Source organism: Schistocerca piceifrons, chromosome 6, assembly GCF_021461385.2.
Source record: "Schistocerca piceifrons isolate TAMUIC-IGC-003096 chromosome 6, iqSchPice1.1, whole genome shotgun sequence".
NCBI classification, from domain to species: Eukaryota; Metazoa; Arthropoda; class Insecta; order Orthoptera; family Acrididae; genus Schistocerca; species Schistocerca piceifrons.
The window spans coordinates 22,385,972-22,407,419 of NC_060143.1; the positions used below are offsets into that span (position 1 = coordinate 22,385,972).

A 21,448-nucleotide genomic window follows, 5' to 3' on the forward strand; every position below is an offset into this window, starting at 1 on the left:
ACCAAGTTCCTGCCGCATCCATAACCTCCCTATATGCTAAATACTGCTTCTCACAGGGTGCATCCTTCATTGCAACGAAAAGATGGAAGTCGGAAGGTGCGAGATCCGGGTTGTAGGATGGATGAGAAAGAACAGTCCAGTGAAGTTTTGTGAGCTCGAGTGCGCAGACTTGTGTGAGGTCTTGCGTTGCCATGAAGAAAGAGGAAGATCATTTGCTCCTTGAGAGTGTTCGCAAGTTCCTGTGTGCGGCCGGAATGCGGGAGGTGGTACAGGCTTGTTTCGATGATGACAGACGCATCGCCCAACGACTCACCGTGCTTTTGTTCACTGCCAGGTCTCTACGATGCTCGATGAAAGCTCCCTGCTTGGAACGCATCTCCGTTACAGACACCATTTTGAAGGCTATGTATAGCGCCCCCGTCTATAGGAATATCATGAAGCTTTTTTTTTTTTTTTTTTTGGTCATCAGTCTACTGACTGGTTTGATGCGGCCCGCCACGAATTCCTTTCCTGTGCTAACCTCTTCATCTCAGAGTAGCACTTGCAACCTACGTCCTCAATTATTTGCTTGATGTATTCCAATCTCTGTCTTCCTCTACAGTTTTTGCCCTCTACAGCTCCCTCTAGTACCATGGAAGTCATTCACTCATGTCTTAGCAGATGTCCTATCATCCTGTCCCTTCTCCTTATCAGTGTTTTCCACAAATTCCTTTCCTCTCCGATTCTGCGTAGAACCTCCTCAGTCCACCTAATTTTCAACATTCGTCTATAGCACCACATCTCAAATGCTTCGATTCTCTTCTGTTCCGGTTTTCCCACAGTCCATGTTTCACTACCATACAATGCTGTACTCCAGACGTACATCCTCAGAAATTTCTTCCTCAAATTAAGGCCGGTATTTGATATTAGTAGACTTCTCTTGGCCAGAAATGCCTTTTTTGCCATAGCGAGTCTGCTTTTGATGTCCTCCGTCCGTCATTGGTTATTTTACTGCCTAGGTAGCAGAATTCCTTAACTTCATTGACTTCGTGACCATCAATCCTGATGTTAAGTTCCTCGCTGTTCTCATTTCTACTGCTTCTCATTACCTTCGTCTTTCTCCGATTTACTCTCAAACCATACTGAGTACTCATTAGACTGTTCACTCCGTTCAGCAGATCATTTTATTCTTCTTCACTTTCACTCAGGATAGCAATGTCATCAGCGAATCGTATCACTGATATCCTTTCACCTTGTATTTTAATTCCACTCCTGAACCTTTCATTTAATTCCATCATTGCTTCCTCGATGTACAGATTGAAGATTAGGGGCGAAAGGCTACAGCCTTGTCTTACACCCTTCTTAATACGAGCACTTCGTTCTTGATCGCCCACTCTTATTATTCCCTCTTGGTTGTTGTACATATTGTATATGACCCGTCTCTCCCTATAGCTTACCCCTTCTTTTTTCAGAATCTCGAACAGCTTGCACCATATTATATTGTCGAACGCTTTTTCCAGGTCGACAAATCCTATGAAAGTGTCTTGATTTTTCTTTAGCCTTGCTTCCATTATAAGCCGTAACGTCAGAATTGCCTCTCTCGTCCCTTTACTTTTCCTAAAGCCAAACTGATCGTCACCTAGTGCATTCTCAATTTTCTTTTCCATCCTTCTGTATATTATTCTTGTAAGCAGCTTCGATGCATGAGCTGTTAAGCTGATTGTGCGATAATTCTCGCACTTGTCAGCTCTTTCCATCTTCGGAATTGTGTGGATGATGCTTTTCCGAAAGTGAGATAGTATATCGCCAGACTCATATATTCTACACACCAACGTGAATAGCCGTTTTGTTGCCACTTCCCCGAGTGATTTTAGAAATTCTGATGGAATGTTATCCATCCCTTCTGCCTTATTTGACCTTAAGTCCTCCAAAGCTCTTTTAAATTCCGATTCTAATACTGGATCCCCTATCTCTTCTAAATCGACTCCTGTTTCTTCTTCTATCACATCAGACAAATCTTCACCCTCATAGAGGCTTTCAATGTATTCTTTCCACCTATCTGCTCTCTCCTCTGCATTTAACAGTGGAATTCCCGTTGCACTCTTGATGTTACCACCGTTGCTTTTAATGCCACCAAAGGTTGTTTTGACTTTTCTGTATGCTGAGTCTGTCCTTCCGACAATCGTATCTTTTTCGATGTCTTCACATTTTTCCTGCAGCCATTTCGTCTTAGCTTCCCTGCACTTCCTATTTATTTCATTCCTCAGCGACTTGTATTTCTGTATTCCTGATTTTCCCGGAACATGTTTGTACTTCCTCCTTTCATCAATCAACTGAAGTATTTCTTCTGTTACCCATGGTTTCTTCGCAGCTACCTTCTTTGTACCTATGTTTTCCTTCCCAACTTCTGTGATGGCCCTTTTTAGAGATGTCCATTCCTCTTCAACTGTACTGCCTACTGCGCTATTCCTTATTGCTGTATCTATAGCGTTAGAGAACTTCAAACGTATCTCGTCATTCCTTAGTACTGTAGGGACTGAAACGGGAATATTCCATAATGTCCCACAACAAATTGGGTATTTTTTTCAGCCAAAACATTGCATTTCGTTACTTACTGAATGCCTCTCGTAGCTCAATGACTGCGGGGAGGGAGTTAAAACAGTGGGATAGGATGGCCGAGCAGTTCCTCAAAAGGCGTACCTTTCTATTGTCGGTTCTAAGCGGCGCTTCCTGTGATGTATAGAGTAGAGCCACTGGAGGGTGAAGTGAAGAGTCACACTATATCTTGCGTTAATCCAATGGGAAGGTTTGGATTCGGCGAATGACTGCAGAAGTTACATGTCATCACGTTTAGTGCCACCACTGAAGTACGCAAGATTTGGTGTTGCCCTAAGATGACTGTGCCGTGTTCACTAGTTGGGACACGATGGTAATGCACCCCGTCATAAAGAAGATTTGTGAGGCAATAGCTGCCCCAAATCCCTACCCGAACGAAATGGAACATCTTTGCGACGAGTTAGAACGTCGACTTTCTTCCAGCCCGCAGCGTCCTTTTGTGGCTTTAGCTCTTGAGGAGGAATGAACCGCGTTTCCCCATAGATATTCAGACATTTGATGGAAATTTTGCGCAGCAGAGTTCAAGCCGAAGTGTGAACACAACCTGTGTTAACGTCCACAAGTATGTGAACAGGTATTTTTGATCAGATAGTGAATTTTGGAACATGCATTGTGATTTTATATTCAAATGGTTCAAATGGCTCTGAGCACTATGCGACTTAATTTCTCAGGTCATCAGTCGCCTAGAACTTAGAACTAATTAAACCTAACTAACCTAAGGACATCACTCACATCCATGCCCGAGGCAGGATTCGAACCTGCGACCGTAGCGGTCGCTCGGCTCCAGACTGTAGCGCCTAGAACCGCAAGGCCACTCCGGCCGGCTGTGGTCTTATATTATATCCTTCTATATCTGCGGTTGGCGGAGCGACGCTCAGTTTAAGTGAGAATAGTGGAGTATCCTCACCTTCTGCCACGTCACTAGGAAAATTAATTATTATTTCCTGTCCCACTTTTGACGGCATAGGGCAATCGAATACGTCCCTACTTGCAGGGGATGCTAAATTGTTTGATTAAGAAACAGAGTAGGCCGGCAATGGTTACGATATGCAATGAAAAAGATCGTCCATAAAATATTCATATAAATTATTAAAACAAAGAGCTTTGACATTGCCTCGCGAGGCTTCCTTCAGGTGTAAAGTCACACTTTATGTGACAGACAGTCTCCTATGTAGAATTCAATTTGAATTCCGCAGATCTTAACAAACCCAGCTTGCTCTGTTCATCCACGAGATAAAGAAAGCACCGGATACTGGCACCCACAGTTCGATGCCGTATTCCTTGACTTGCGGAAGGTGTTCGATGCAGTTCTATACCGCCGCTCAATAAAGAAATTACGTGCGTACAGAATATAAGACCATGTTTGCGATTATATTGAGGAACTTCTAGCAAATAGAACATAGAACGTCATTCTTAAAGGAGAGAAATCTTCGGACGTAGAACTTCGTCCTTACACTAAGGGAGTAGCATGGGTCTAGTGCTGCTCGTAGTATATATCAGTGACCTTCTGGAGAGCTTCAGTAACTCCAGGCGGCTGTTCGTGGATGATGCTGTGGTACACAGAGAAGGCACACAATGTAGCGAAATGCAGTAACACTTCCAGAGCATCGACGCTTGATGCAAAGATTTGCAGTTGATCTTCAACATAAACAAATGTGACGTATCGTGCATAAATTGGCGTAAATACTCGTTACTGTATGATTACGCGATTGCTAAACAGTGACTAGTAGCAGTCACATCAAATTAAATCACTAGGGGTATGCTTATGGATCAATTTAAAGCTGAACGACCACACTAAAGTAACTGTAAGCAATGCAGATGCCAAACTGAAATTCACTGCAAGAATCGTATGTAGTCCACCCACGAAGGAGGTAGCTTACGAAACCCTTCATCGATTAATACTTCGATGTCGCTCGGCAGTCTGGGGCCCGTACCTGATCGGAATGATAGATGAAACAGAGAAGATCCAAGAAGAAGAGGGCGTGTCGTCACAGTTTTGTCTGGTAAGCGCGAAAGGAATAAGGAATGGGAGTCGCTACAAAGAGAGGCGTTGTGTATCACGTTGGGATTTATTGATTAAATTCCGAGAACATACCTTCCTATCCAGTGCCCTGCTTCTTGCTTCGTATAAATCGCCGTGAACGTAAGACAGTAAATGTGAAATCGGAGAGTCTACTTCACATGCATGCTTACCAGTAATTCTTCTACCCGCGAAACATTTGCAACTGGAAGCAGTGAAATAATAGCTGCACACTAAGTACTTTCCACCACACACCATACGATGGCTTCTGGAGTACAGATGTAGACATAGGTGGCTACTAGAAACGACTGTTGGCAGAATAGAATATGGAAGTGAGCAAATAAGTGTGTCAAGTGACATCATGCATGTTCACTGCATTCCTTACACTGGTGTGCAGTTGGCAAGATTCGTTCATTATCTTCGTCTGTAGACAGCCAGTCATCAATCCGTATGTACGAGTACATGTGGTACCACTATCATTACCTCTCTTTCACGCTCTACTCACTAATGGTACTAGTAAAGTAAAGTAGTACTGCATGCCTGGTTTGAAGATAATGAGCCATCTCATTGGAAAGGTTTTCTTCCTCGCACACAATGGTATCTTTCGTTTGCGAAGAGAGTCTTAGGTGTATCTGTTGACAGTATGCATCTCTAATGAGAGTGCTATGGTGTAGTGTCGTGTTTATGTGGTATGATGAAGAAACTCGTATAGCCATAGCCTCTCGAATAGTGTCAAGGGGGCTACTAAATTTAGCGTTACCACGCGCCGGATCACAATCAACAGTGTCATATGTATTCAGTTCGTAAGACGCAGCAGAGAGGTATGAAATTAGTCCTGACATTGGTGCAAAGTCGGGTGATCAAAAACAGGGCACAACCGCCACTCTTCCGAATAGAAAGGATCCACAGAAGAGCAGCGCATTTAGTTACAGGTTTCTTTAGTGAGCACGAAAGCGTCACGGAGGTGCTTAGCCAAAGTCAGTGGCAGACGCTGAAGGAGAGGCGTTCTGTATCACAGACTGGTTTACTATTTAAGTTACGAGAGCAAACTTTCCAATATAGCAATATAGTACTTATTCCTACGTATATCTCTCGAAAAGAACATGAAAATGAAATCAGAGTGTTTAGAGTGCAATCGGAGACTTACAGCGAACCATTCGTGACTGGAACTCGCAAAGCAGCAAGCGACAGTCATATGCAATGTACCCTACGCCACAAACGATAAGGTAGCTTGCGGAATTGAGATGTAGATGTAGAAGCGACCCTTATACAGATGCTTCGTTACGAGGGCATCCTGGAAGGTAATGCCTATGAATTTTTTATCCTTTTCTGTTATCGGTTGCGGTGTTCCGCGTCATGCATATTACTCAGCCTGCTTCCCCGCTTCCCTGACCCAAGTTGCAACCTTCTGCCCCTAGCAGGTTCCGAACTGCACCGTGTAACATGGCCATGTGGAACGTAACTATGACCATGCGTCAGACACAGCGTGGTGTAACTGAGTTTTTAACCGCAGTGCTCGTCCACATGGAGCACCCTTTCCTTCAGCGTGACAATGCCAAATGCACAAGAGAGCGCTGCGACATCTGCAACAACCCGACGCTTTGCGTTCACTGTCATTGATCGTCCTCCATACAGTCCCGATTTGCCCCATCCGATTTTCATCTGTTCCCAAAACTTATAGAAAGTCTTCGAGGACTTCTCTTTCATACTAATGAAGTGATCCAAGGAGAGGTGAGGTACAAAGTCAAACATTCTACACTAATGGTATTAAGAAACTGGTCACTTTTTTTTGGGAAAAATGTGTTCGTCGCCAGGGTGACTACGTAGATAAATAAACATGTCGACATAAATAATAACGATACAGAATGTTAATAAGGTTAATTTTATTTTAAAAAACTTCATGAGTTTTCACATAAAAAAACACGGTGTAGTATCTAGGTACAGACGAAAATGAAACAAGGAAATAATCTCAATAAACATATATGTATGTTTGCAGATGGGGGACATTCAGCGGCCGAATAGTTGTTAAAATTCATGGTGAAACCTTCAGCTGTCGTTTATTTTCACAATTCGGTACTAGTTTCTATCAATGACGTTTATCAAACTTAGCTGTCATACATGCTCAAAAATACTAGGCTTGTTCGTAATGTAGTGACAACCACCCATAGTGCAGTTCATCGACACTATCAACAGGGCTCGAATACATCAATGGCTCTAAACATCCTCACACACACACACACACACACACACACACACACACACACACACACCAAAATCCAACTGGCTCAAGTGGAAGACCCTCGGAGGACATGGTAATGGCGAGCCATGACAGACGAACTTGTTGTGGAAACGCCATTTATTAGGACTTGTGTATCCTGAATAGTGATAAAGTTTATCACTTGGTAATTTGCTTCTCACTTGGCGTGTTTCAAAAGAAACGTACTCAAAGACACTTGTAGTGTTTCAGAACAAAATTCAGTCATCAAGTGCAAATATTTTTGTTTCGCTTTACCGGTTCCGACAAATTAACTTGTCATCTTCAGAAGCCTACATAATTAGGGATATTATGAATCCTTAGGCCTTGGATATCCATTTATGTAATTATAAGGAGTATATTAGCGAAAATTATTTAGTAGTGGTTTAGAGATGTCAATGTCTTCTTCATAGAAGCCTAATGTTACTGGGATTCCATACGCAAGAGCTTTCAAATGCCCACACAAATAAAAGCCCAGTGTTTACAGTCTGTATTTACGACAGTCACATAAAATATGTACATCTTTGAGCATATCCTCTGAAAGGGCACGGCCGACTTCCTTCCCCGTCCTTCCATGATCCGACTAGACGGATGACCTCGCAGTTTGGTCTCTTCCCCCTAACAACCCAACCCTTCTTGTACTTTACATAAACGTATAGCCAAGGTTTATAGATTTATAACATTCCTAATTCTATAAGCTTCTAAAGATGAGAAATTAATTTGTCGAATCCGGTAAAGCGAGATAAAAATATTTACAATTGACTGCTGAATTTTATTCTGAAATATACAAGGTGTAACAAACGTGTACGGCACAATTTTCAGGACACACTCCTTACACATAGACGAAGAAATTACGTTCTATGAACAGGCGTCTGGAAACGCATTGTTTCCATGCTACAATACATTTTCTCCAACGACTTTTGAAATATCAGATTGCATATTTTCGCAGTCGGCATCTATCAGTCCTCACGCAACTGTTGAAGCAAGCCATCAACAATTATTTTTGTCAACGTATGGCGCGGCATTGTTGGTGGCTGTTCGGTAAGGCCCACTTTCTTCCACCCAGGCTCAACGGACAATGTTGCCTTTAGCTGTGTGGCAAAACATGTACTTCATGCACGATGGAGCACCTCCTCATTTTAGGTTACTGTCTTTCGGCTTCTAAATAATATATGGATAGGTAGAGTTGGACAAATTGCCTGGCCTCCACGGTCTGTCAACCTAAACACATTGGACTTTTATTTGTTGGGACATTTGAAAGCTCTTCTGTATGAAACCCTGTATAAGTGTTCAGAGTCTCCGAGCCCTATTATGGGCGATAATCCAGGGATACATTAGTGCATCAAGCATTCACTGCGACGGCGGGTTAATGCATGTACAGGGTGACAACAATTGAACTATATGCAATAAAATCGTCTTAACTTCTGAACTGTTTGTGTTAGGACTTTCAAATTGCACGGTTGGCCACGTGGCATGAAGGGAATTAGCATGCGCATTGTTGTTTGGTTTAGCGAAGAAGCCCACTTTCATTTGGATGGATTCGTCAATAAACAAGATTGGTCCATTTGGGGAATAGAGTCCGCATTTCTCGATCGAGAAGTCTACCCACTCTCAATGGCTGATTGTGCGGTGTGCAATGTGCAGTCACTGAATAATCGGCACTTGATAGCACGGTGACTATCGAACGGTACGTCTTCGAAGATGATTTCATCCCCATTATCCAAAGTGTTAATGATTTCCACAAGATGTGGTTCATGCAAGACGAAGCTCGACCCCATCGAAGCAAGAGCATGTTCGATGTCCTGGAGGAGCACTTTGGGGACCGCTGGGATCCCCAGCGCCACTGCCGTGGGCCTCGATTGGCCACCAAATTCTCCGGATCTGAATACGTGCGACTCTTTTTTGTGGGGCTGTATTAAAGTCAAGGTGTAGAGCAATAACCCCAAAACCATTGGTGAGCTGAAAACGGCCATTCAGGAAGTAATCGACAGCATCGATGTTCAGACACTTCCTTGACTCATGCAGAATTTCGTTATTCGTCTGCGACACTTTATCGCCAATGATGGCAGGCCTATCGAACATGTCATAATCTAAATCAGAATATCTGTAGTTGCGTTTACATGTTCAATAAGGTGTGTGCACGCTGTAGTTTATAACTAATTTACGTTTTTTTCGTAATTGTCATCCTGTATCAATGCCCACGGAAGGCATTTTGAACATCTGTGAGAAAGAGTTGCATGTGATACACTGGTGCGTTCTTTTCGTGTGTGTTTCCCGTGATTAATGAGTTGGAGCGAGTAAGTTGTAACATGGAAAGAAATAGTTTCCAGGCCCACGTTCCTGTATACAATTTCTTCGTCTACATTTGAGGAATATGTCCTGCAATTTGTGCCATTTTTGTTACACCTTTCTTTCTTGAGGGCCAACGGCCTTGCCGCAGTGGCGACACCGGTTCCCGTCAGATCACCGAAGTTAAGCCCTGTCGGGCTGAACTAGCACTTGGATGGGTGACCATCCGGTCTGCCGAGCGCTGTTGGCAAGAGGGGTGCACTCACCCCTTGCGAGGCAAACTGAGGAGCTGCTTGATTCAGAAGTAGCGGCTCCGGTCTTGGAAACTGACATACGCCCAGGAGAGCAGTTCACATGCCCCTCCATATCCGCATCCAGTGACGCCTGTGGGCTGAGGATGACACGGCGGCCGGTCGGTACCGTCGGGCCTTCATGGCCTGCTCGGGAGGAGTTTAGTTTTAGTTTTCTTTCTTGAGGCCTTATTCCCGATTCAATGCGGGGTCGTCCTTGTAACTATTCATTTGGCAGTGTTAGCTACAGAGGGTAAACAGATACCCTTCCTGCCAGGACCCCAGAGCCCCCAGGATGGAATTAGTGTACCCCAGCTGTCCGCATCTAGTGTAAGCCATGGAGTAGTGGGAACGTATTTCAAATGTCTGCGAGTCGTGTAGCTGAGGCGGAATGCGGGGACCAGCCCGGTATTCACCTAGCGGCATGTGGAAAACCGCCTAAAAACAACATCCAGGCTGGCCGGCATACGGGCCCCCGTCGTTAATCCGCTGGGCGGATTTTATCCGGGGCCGGCGCGCCTACCCGAGTCCAGGAAGCAGCGCATTAGTGCTCTCTGCTGTTGGCAGTGTTAGCTACAGAGGGTAGCCAGATGCCCTTCCTGCCAAGACCACAAACCCCCAGCACGGAATTAGTGTACCCCATCTGTCTGCGTCTAGTGTAAGCCATGGAGTAGTGGGAACGTATTTCAAATGTCTGCGAGTCGTGTAACTGAGACGGAATGCGGGGACCAGCCCGGTATTCACCTAGCGGCATGTGGAAAACCGCCTAAAAACAACATCCAGGCTGGCCGGCATACGGGCCCCCGTCGTTAATCCGCTGGGCGGATTTTATCTGGGGCCGGAGCGCCTACCCGAGTCCAGGAAGCAGCGCATTAGTGCTCTCTGCTGTTGGCAGTGTTAGCTACAGAGGGTAGCCAGATGCCCTTCCTGCCAAGACCACAAACCCCCAACACGGAATTAGTGTACCCCATCTGTCTGTGTCTAGTGTAAGCCATGGAGTAGTGGGAACGTATTTCAAATGTCTGCGAGTCGTGTAACTGAGGCGGAATGCGGGGACCAGCCCGATATTCACCTAGCGGCATGTGGAAAACCACCTAAAAGCAACATCTAGGCTGGCCGGCATACGGGCCCCCGTCGTTAATCCACTGGGCAGATTTTATCCGGGGCCGGAGCGCCTACCCGAGTCCAGGAAGCAGCGCATTAGTGCTCTCAGCTGTTGGCAGTGTTAGCTACAGAGGGTAGCCAGATGCCCTTCCTGGCAAGACCACAAACCCCCAACACGGAATTAGTGTACCCCATCTGTCTGTGTCTAGTGTAAGCCATGGAATACTGGGAACATATTTCAAATGTCTGCGAGTCGTGTAACTGAGGCGGAATGCGAGAACCAGCCCGGTATTCACCTAGCGGGATGTGGAAAACCGCCTAAAAACGACATCGAGGCTGGTCGGCATACGGGCCCTCGTCGTTAATCCGCTGGGTGGATTCGATTTGGGGCCAGAGCACCTACCCGAGTAAAGGAAGCAGCGCATTAGCGCTCTCGGCTACCTTGGTGGGTCATTTTTTTATTCGTTGTGTACTACTGTTGCTGCAAATTGAAGCTATGAATCAAAATAATAAATTTATATTGCTGTTGTACTGGCAAGACAATAATTGTTCAAATGTCATATCAGAGAAGCCATTGTTTTCCGGATTTGAGTGTGTCGAAATTATTTCTTTATTTCGTTGTCCCTTACTAGCTCTTCTCGTTTGTACCTGTAATTAACACCCTGTGTAAGAGAATAACAGAGGTAGCGTACTGCTCGGTGTTGTCTGAATATCGCAACGGAACGGCAAGTGACCCCCTGCGAGCTGACGTGTGGGGCGTGTTGTGTGTCGGCAGCGGTGGCGTACCCCGGCCTGTACCCGGGCTCGGCGGCGGCGGCGGCCGGCTACGTGAACGCGGCGGCGGCGGCCGCTGCTGCGGCGGCGGCGGCGGCGGCGGGGGCGGGCGGGGGCGGGCCGGCGCTGCACCACCCCCACCACCCGCACCACGGCCACCACGGGCTGCCCGCGGGCGCCGCGGCCGGCGGCGCGCCCTCGGCCAAGCGCAAGCGCCGCCACCGCACCATCTTCACCGAGGAGCAGCTGGAGCAGCTGGAGGCGACGTTCGACAAGACGCACTACCCGGACGTGGTGCTGCGCGAGCAGCTCGCCCTCAAGGTCGACCTCAAGGAGGAGCGCGTCGAGGTGAGTCCCCATCTGCCGTCTCCTCCACTCTGTCTGCACTAATCCAACGAACAAGTCTTTCGAAATAAGTGTTGTATATTCGGGGAAGATCAGTTTGGATTCCGTAGAAATATTGGAACACGTCAGGCAATACTGACCCTACGACTTATCTTAGAATCTAGATTAAGGAAAGGCAAATCTACGTTTCTAGCATTTGTAGACGTAGAGAAAGCTTTTGACAGTGTTGACTGGAATACTCTCTTTCAAATGCTAAAGGTGGCAGGGGTAAAATACAGGGAGCGAAAGGCTATTTACAACTTGTACAGAAACCAGATGGCAGTTATAAAAGTTGAGGGACATGAAAAGGAAGCAGTGGTTGGGAAGGGAGTGAGACAGGGTTGTAGCCTCTCCCCCATGTTATTCAATGTGTATATTAAGCAAGCAGTGAAGGAAACAAAAGAAAAATTCGGAGTAGGTATTAAAATCCACGGAGAAGACATTGTAATTCTTCAGAGACAGCAAAGGACTTCAAGAGCAGTTGAACGGAATGGAAAGTGTCTTGAAAGGAGGATACAAGATGAACATCAACAAAAGCAAAACGAGGATAATGGGATGTAGTCGATTTAAGTCAGGTGGTGCTGAGGGAATTAGATTAGGAAATGAGACACTTAAAGTAGTAAACGAGTTTTGCTATTTGGGGAGCAAAATAACTGATGATGGTCGAAGTAGAGAGGATGTAAAATGTAGACTGACAATGGCAAGGAAAGCGTTTTTGAAGAAGAGAAATTTGTTAACATCGAGTATAGATTTAAGTGTCAGGAAGTCGTTTCTGAAAGTATTTGTATGGAGTGTAGCCATGTATGGAAGTGAAACGTGGACGATAAATAGTTTAGACAAGAAGAGAATAGAAGCTTTCGAAATGTGGTGCTACAGAAGAATGCTGAAGATTATATGGGTAGATCACATAACTAATGAGGAGGTATTGAATAGGTTTGGGGAGGGGATAGAGTAGCATGGAGAGCTGCATCAAACCAGTCTCAGGACTGAAGACCACAACAACAACAACACTCTAAAATTTTTCTTTTGTTGCTGCTATTGCCTACTTTCGACTCTGAATTGATTATTAAGCACCTACAAAACATACCAACCACAGAAAATTAAAACACCTAACTTATACAGGCTGGTCGGAAATTCCCGTTACAAACTTCTCTGACATGCAGAGGGTGGTGAGTACAGAACATTTAGAATAGGAACCTATGTCCGGAATCGTATCGTTTCCGTTCTACGACAGTTTCAGACGTGTACCTCGTCAACGTCTGCTTAGGGCAAGAGAAACGTCTCAGAGTTCCTGTCCTGGTATGCAACAGGGTAGAGACGACGAGTGTACTACGTCAAACGATCCCCAGATGATACTTGTTGTCCGCTTTGCTGTGAGACCGAGTCAATACCTGTGCATCACCGATAGAGAAAACATGGTGTAGTACACGTTTGCGGAATACACAGACATGCTCCTTGTGTATGGCGAAGCTGGAGGTAACGGAAGAGCTGCTAGTCGGCTGTATCACGAACGTTTTCCACACCGTCACACTCCATCGCACAAACTGTACCTTCTCCGTGAGGAGGCAGGACTGTGGTGCCCCACGGCGACGCTGCACTCTCGAATTTGAAGAAGGTGTACTGCGTCGCATTGAAGACAGCCCGTCAACGAGTTCGAGAACAATTGCGCGTGCAATGGCTGTTACTCACAGTACCGTCTTCGACGTCCTGCATGAGTAACAATTACATCTGTACCACTTACAAAGAGTAGACGCTATGGGTCCAGCAGACTTTCCACAACGCGTCGCCGTCTGCACATGGTTCCTGCACCGTTGCATCGACTCGCCCCTGGTGCCACTTCGAGTTCTCTTCACAGATGAATGTAGGTTCACAAGGGATTATGTTCTGAATGCTCGAAGTAGCCATGTCTGGGCGGACGAAAACCCTCATGCCACTCATGTTCAGGGATCTCAAGACGGGTTTGAAATTAACGTGTGGGCAGGTATTCTGGACGGTCATATGACTGGACCATACCTCCTTCCATCCAAGTTCACGGGCCCCGCATACTTAGTCTTCCTACTACACGTACTGCACCAGTTCTTGGAAGCTGTGCCGTTGAATGTCCGTCAGGAAATGTGGTTTCAGCATGATGGAGCACCACCTCGCTTTTCACTGCCTGTCCAGAGACATCTCAACAGACGGTATGGTGAAAGATGGATAGGCCGTGGTGGTCCAACCGCGTGGCCGCCACGATCGCCGGATTTAACCCTTATGGACTACTACTTGTGGGGTCGTATCAAGAGCATAATTTATGAGACACCTATAGAGACAGAGGAAGATCTGCCGGCACGAGTTCTGGCCGCTGCACAAGACACTGAAGAGACACCACGTGGGATGGAGAGAGTGTACCAGAGCATGCTTCGGAGGTACAATGCGTGTACGAACGTTGGCGGTCGCCACATCGAGCCGCTGTTGTAATGCATCGGTACTTTGCGGCTGGTGCCGTAGATGCTGGGATCTTGTCGTTGCCGACTAATGTAAACCATAAGGTGTAAGTTGTAATCCAAATACTTAGATAATAACGGAACGATTCAGTATTCTTTTCAAATGGATTGCAACAATTGTACTGGTTGACGCCTAAGTACATTCCTCACGTGGGTGTGGAGAGACAATCATCTGCAATGAAACTGTCGTAGAACGGCAACGATACGTTTCCGGACGTGAGTTCCTATTCAAAAAGTTATGTATTCACTACCGTCTACATGTCCTAGAAGTTTGTAAAGGGAATTTCCGATCACCCTGTATAGCAAATCCCAAAAATCTTAAAAACATGTCGAATGGAAACGCCGTAAATTCGACATATGGTACCGTCCAACCCTTGCCTACAAATTACCTCTATGCAACAAGCTGCAACGGATGTGACATTTAAATCAATCCATCAGTCCACATGTGGAACTACATATCAACTTCAGCATGATCTGTAGCAAACATACGGGAGAACCACGACCAATACAGCTTGAACTACATATCAACGTCAGCATGAACCGTAGCAAACGTATGGGAGATGTATGAGTCTCAGCATATACACTCGTGACATCCAAATGCATATTGAAGGCTAACCAGCTGGTCTAACATATATCAAAGGTACAGTCACACACTAAGCCTGTGTATCTATACTATATGCCTGTGCACAATACATAGCTCACAGGCGTTAAAAGGTGATAATTAGATGTTACATTTACAAAATACGACGGTTGGAACTTTAATAGTGGCAACTATTTATTTACAGCTCGTACAATATAGGTACGTGTTTCGAAGTTTTACTGACCTTCAAAGAAGTTAGCAGCATTGTGTATAACCCGTTGCCAGCGATGTGGAAGTCGTAGGACACTCTTAGGAGTACCATTTGTGTTGACAGTTCGAGCGGCGCGGTCTGTTGCCCGACGAATTTGTAGCACTTCCGCAGCGATGCTGTGAAGTGTTTCCTTCAGTTCAGAAATCGAGTCGAACTCATGAGGGCTTAAGTCATGGGAGTGCAGTAGGTGCTACAGCACTTAAGAGCCGCACCAGTCAAACAAATCAGTAACAGCTTGCACTGTACGTGCTCGAGCATCGTAATGCAAAATGGTGGTCAGGTCCTGCATAAACTGTCATCACTTCTGTCTCTATGCTTTTCATTTCCAGTACACAACCTACGACCAGCTCAGAGACAGAAGTGATGACACTTTATGCAGGGCCTGACCATCATTTTGCAGCACAATGCTCAAGCACGTACAGTGCAAGCTGTTACTGATTTGTTTGAGTGATGCGGCGGCCAAATGCTATACCACCTACTTCACTCCCCTGACTTAAGCCCTCATGAGTTCAACTCGATTCCTAAACTGAAGGAAACACTTCACGGCATCGCTCCAGAAGTGCTACAAATTCGTCGGGCAATAGACCACACCGCTCGAACTGTCAACGCAACTGACACTGCTAAGAGTGTCCTATGACTTCCACATCGCTGGCAACGGATTATACACAATGCTGCTGACTACTTTGAAAGTCAGTAAAACTTTAAAAAAAAACACGTATCTATTATGTACGAGCCGTAAATGAATAGTTGGCACTATAAAAGTTTCAACCCTTGTATATTATACATAATATTGTATACATCACATGAGGAATATAAACCCAATAACAGGAATATCGACTGTATATACAGACACTAAGATATTTAGAATCAACATGTAAACCTCTTTGGTATCGTACATATTGCATGAGGTTTATATGTAGATTATATATATCTCACTGTGTGTGTATATACGGTTCAAATTCCACTTATTACATTTATATTGCTCTGACGACGTAAGTTATGTAATGTATAATATATTTTGGAGATGTAACATCTATTAACAGCGTTATTTAAGCCAGTGAACTATGTATTACGCATAGGCATAAAACGTTGGTATACACATATAGTATCTTTGATCTGCTGGTATGTAGACTTGCTGATAAGCCTTCAGTCTGCGTTTGGATGTCATGAATATATATCTTGAAATCCATACATGAAAAAATATGGTTCTTCTGTGGATGACTGTCAAATTTGTCCTTAATCCGTATTGCACATGGTTATCTCACATGTTTTAGAATCTTTCTGTTCATAACGATACAGATCAAGCTAATGCTAACATGCTTCCATATCCGTAAGAGTGAATTAATTTACATTTCACAAATTTTGTGGCATTTTGCATAGAAGTTCTATGTATGTAAATACTTGACAGTCAAATATACAACTCTGCCATTTGGTACGTCTTTAAGATTTTTTTAATTTGTTACACAAGCAAGGTGTCTGGTATTTAAGTTGTTGGCATGTTTTGTATGTACTTGACAATACTTCACAACCAAAATAGCAGCAAATAAACGAAAAATTTTGCAGCCTACAATTGACAATATATCGAGGATGTGGACCTGTATAAAAACAAGACTGCTAATAAGTAAGTCAACTGTCGCTCAAGTTAATTTCAGGAGCAACATCTTTAGCCCGCAGTACGAGTAGGTAATATTGAAACTATTGATATGACCCATGGCTTTCGGCAGACGATGTTCTCAAAATAGTGGATGTAGCTCACTCATCGAAATCCAATACGCGTAAATTATGCACCATAGCAAGTGTAATCGTCTTCTGGACATCAATTCGTTGGCTTCAAAAGCTGATGTTGCACATCACACTTTGTAACGTAATTGCAGACTGGTCAAAGCCGACGTCGAGTATGAGTAAGTTCAGCCTATTCATTTGGATGACATACTAAAACACATACTAAATCACAGATGATATAGACAAAACAATAACATGAACACATGGTGTGGGTTGAATCAACAGAAATGGAATCAAGTTTGCAGACGTTATAACTTAAATGTCATATGGCTTTGTTAGTTGGCGTATTCCGAGGCGTGCGAACAGTCACCTAGCGTACGGGATGCTCTTCCTCTGCGTGCATGGCCCTATCCTTGTGGAGTCGTGTCGCATATGTACTTGGCGAGTGTATAGTATAGTGTTATGTTTACATTGCACGGTGGTGATGAGAGAAGGGGAGGGTGAAACCCATTGCCATCACTAAGCTTACACCTCTCGTATAGCACCAGGAAGGCCGTTCAGTGTAGCGTCCACATCCGAGGACCAGCATCAACTGTGTCACACGCTCTCTCTTCATGAGACGCGTAAGAGAGAATTTTAATTTAATCCAGGACGTTGGCGCAAATACAGGCGATCAGGGACTTTATGCTACCATCTCCCTTCCACTTGCTGGCAAAATACTTGGAGCGAAAATTTCATCCACCACCAGGATTCAAAGTGGCGTACCTCCAAGTCAGGCGCCGCGGCCGAATTCTGCATTAGCGATCTCATCTACAGAGGCGCATCGATTGACGAGTACCTGCTCTTGCACACTCTAACTCTTGCATACAAGTATCCCATGACTTTTGCCACTTCAATGTAAATGCGTAATAAAACAGCTGAGATCGTTTTCATTCATCATTAACATTAGAGTCAGCAGCGGTGCTCAACACGATCAAGATTAAGAATATATGCAGCATTTACAAGCAGTGCTGTGCGTACGAATTTCTGTACGTATTTAGCCAAAAGAAAGGGTTGTGTGTTGCTACTGTCACCCATCTTGAAGTCCTGGAACCCATACACAGACAGAGGATTGCTGTCCATTATCTGCAGTATTTCTGTTTCCACTAATAAGCGTGGTTACTGTTTCAGGGAAATCGCACTGTAACATTAATCTGGCGACCGTATTTCATTCAGTTACTTCAGGTAGTCGGGCACAATCGATCGGAGTACTTAAAGAGCCGTGGGCAGTTATGTAATATCAGTCAGAGATCGACAAAGGAAAACTACCATATTCTCCCTGATATTCACTGTCCTTCTGGTATCGTCTGCTTCGATACCATGCCGCGCCAGTACATGACGAGTAGTTGGCAGTAGCCCATGTGACTGCACCGTCAATCTGTGGCTGGCTCGGAGACACATTCTCAGCAAGCACGGCCAGCGGCAACCACAGAACCGACTTAAAAGTTCGCCACACCGACCTTCAACTAGTTTGTTACTTCCGTTCTTCCTGACAAATCGAAGATTTGTCGTTCTGTCTCTGTTTTTATTATGAACATCGATCCGACCTATTTCAAGGACTCATTTTGGATTATGTTCTGGACTTGCTGTTATTCAAGTTAACTACAAGAAGTTATCAAACACTGAGTGTGCATCTCATTATCTTGCTTTCTGTCATAGAATCCGCCGACTCCTTCCTTCCGCCACCGGGACTACTTGTCATTTTATCTTTAGTCCGTTTATTTGTTGCATAAATTGGACCTACGGAGGTTCGTGACTTTTTAAATATGAAAAGTATTAATTTATAATTAAAAAAGAATGTATTCTTTTAAATTGTATTCAGGGTGTCCCGAAATTCCGGTTACAAACTTCTAGCATATGTAGAGGGAAGTGCGTACATAGTATTTTGAATAGGGACCCAGGTCCGGAAACTTATCGTTTCCGTTCTACGACGGTTTCAGTTCAGATGTTTAACTCATCCACTTTTCCATGTGGAACTGAAATTTTTGGAAAACAGTTCGAAAGTAAACATAACGAAATGTCTATTTATCACTTAAGCACATTTGTTTGTGTTAACCCTTAAGCGTTACGAGTTTTCACTGTCTTAAAATAAAAAAGAGCCCAGCATACCGTACTTACAGAACAGTACTGATGCATTACAAGAGCAGCTCGATATGGCGGCCACCAATGTTGTTACAGACGTTGTACCTACGAAGCATGCTGTGGCATAAACTCTCCCGCCGGCCGGAGTGGCCGTGCGGTTCTAGGCGCTACAGTCTGGAACCGAGCGACCGCTACGGTCGCAGGTTCGAATCCTGCCTCGGGCATGGATGTGTGTGATGTCCTTAGGTTAGTTAGGTTTAATTAGTTCTAAGTTCTAGGCGACTGATGACCTCAGAAGTTAAGTCGCATAGTGCACAGAGCCATAAACTCTCCGTCCCACTAGTGTCTCGTCAATTTCTAGTGCAGCGGCTAGAACTCGTGACAACAGGTCTTCCCGTGTCTCTGCAGGAGTCTCGTAAACTATACTTCGCAAGATGTTGAAGTTGCACTAGGGGGCCGTCTCACGTGGTATGTGTCATCGTATATATCCTATTGCATACAAGGACGAGCAACTCTGAGACTTTCCCCTTTTCCTCAGCAGACGAGGATGCATTACACGTGTGAATTGAAACCTCGTAGAGTGGAAGCGGTACGTTTCCGGACATGGGTTCCTATTCACTCCCTTCTACAACGCCACCCCGTATAACTACGTTTGCTTTTCGATGTTGTCCGGAGTTCTCAAGTCTCAAACTAGTCGTGATGAAGGCATGTTTCCTCACTTACGTCGCATGTTCTGTTGAGGCATTCATAACTGCAAAATTTCTAAAACACCACTGAAATGATGAGTCAGGGTTTTTTTCTTTTTCCACCTTCCCACATCCGCTACTTCGCGACTTGATCTGAATTTCTTACGCAGACACCTATCACAGGAATGAATTTCGTAGCGTTCCTGCGAGCGAACAATATAGGTTGAAAAGAACGAGCCCTCACCTCGAAGGTAATATTTATTTGCAAAGAAATCGAGTTCCACCATTCCGCGAAGACTGAGGGGAGGCGAGAAGCCGTATTTTTCTTGCACGTGCGCTGCAGGTTAAGGTCTTTGGCTTTTGTCGATGGGAAAGGTTGGGTCCCATTGAGCAAATTGGTGCCCTTTGTGGCGGTAATGTCATAAAGGGCTGGGCGGCGGCGCCGGTACTGGCTTACCGTTTGCTCGCACGTGGAGCGACAACCTTGGGAAGGTGTGGGGGCCGCAGGGGAATGAGGGGCGGCGAGCCCTCTAGATTAATTGTCGGCTGCGGACAGTCTTTGTCTGGCAGCGGGGAGCAGACCTGTGCGCCGCAAGGGAGGGTGGCGTGCTGCTCCTAATGAAATGACGAGCGGCCGGCGGATGGGCAAAAATAGAGGGGAGACCGAAACAAACGAGCCGAGACAATTATTTGTGTCATCCAGGCAACTCTGGGTTCTGACCTTTACACTTCCCATATTGAGATCAATTTGAAAGTGATTTTAAGATGGGCAGTCATAGAGCTCTAGTTATCATCTTGGCAGAAACATTACATACACTGAAGTGACAAAAGGCCTTCCAACTTTTGAAGCTTTTGTCCCATTTGTTTCTAACTTTGTTCAAGCGTTGTGTCTAACTTTTGGCCGGCCGGTGTGACCGAACGGTTCTAGGCGCTTCAGTCTGGAACCGCGCGACCGCTACGGTCGCAGGTTCGAATACCGCCTCGGGCATGGATGTGTGTGATGTCCTCAGGTTAGTTAGGTTTAAGTAGTTCTGGGGGACTGATGACCTCAGATGTTAAGTCCCATAGTGCTCAGAGCCATTTGAACCATCTAACTTCTGAAGCCTTTGTCCCATTTGTTGCATTAACTGTAACAACAATGCACTGGTGTCTGAAACATGTTCCTCAGTGCTATCCGGCAGTGCATTTGAACCGGCAATATATGCATTTTGAAAAGCAGAAAATGTGTCTTGACTTATTTGAGAAAACGCTGAGGACGCAAAACCTGAATCTACAGTATTTGCAAGATTGTGTCCTGTCATTTCGGATTGCTGAGGCGAGCTGTTGCCGACCGATCGATCGATAATGCTTCCCTGTTCACTAATTGTTTCACTGTCTACACCGTTATTTGCCGCCCGCTCCATTTCCCTATGCACAATTACGAAGTTACTACTTTGAATGTCTGTTAATTCATTACACGGTGGTGCTGATAAGCTACGCTCGTCGTCACTATTATTTTTCAGTTTACTTTGGAGCCTAGTGTTACGTTTTTCACATGCCATAACTATCACGTGTCTCACACGATAACAAGAAAAGCACAATTTGAAGAGCAAACATAGCACTGAAAATAATATCTCTTTAATTGCAAGCGCAGCTGCGAAATACTTGGTGAAAATCTACATGCATGCCACAACTGTTTTACTGTACAACAATGAAAAGCTACAACTACAAAGGAAATTCTCTCTACAATTACGCTCTAGCAATAGACAATAGCTACACTAATTACACAAACTACCAGAAAAAAATCAGAAGATTCCAGTGAGGTGTCCTCGGCTAGCCGGCCGAAGTGGCCGTGCGGTTAACGGCGCTGCAGTCTGGAACCGCAAGACCGCTACG

The 21,448-nt window shown here is 45.0% G+C and overlaps 1 protein-coding gene and 1 pseudogene across 1 annotated transcript in view; both read left to right on the forward strand.

Moving 5' to 3' along the window:
* Positions 1 to 20,192, forward strand: part of LOC124802824 (homeobox protein goosecoid) — a 161,019-nt gene extending 140,827 nt beyond the window's left edge. The window contains exons 2-4 of the mRNA XM_047263829.1: positions 11,328 to 11,410; positions 11,534 to 11,674; positions 20,001 to 20,192. Coding sequence (XP_047119785.1) covers positions 11,328 to 11,410; positions 11,534 to 11,674; positions 20,001 to 20,192 — 416 coding nt within the window. The remainder of the gene's footprint in view (positions 1 to 11,327; positions 11,411 to 11,533; positions 11,675 to 20,000) is intronic.
* LOC124803720 lies at positions 9,291 to 9,408 on the forward strand (annotated as a pseudogene).
* Positions 20,193 to 21,448: the final 1,256 nt, after the last annotated feature.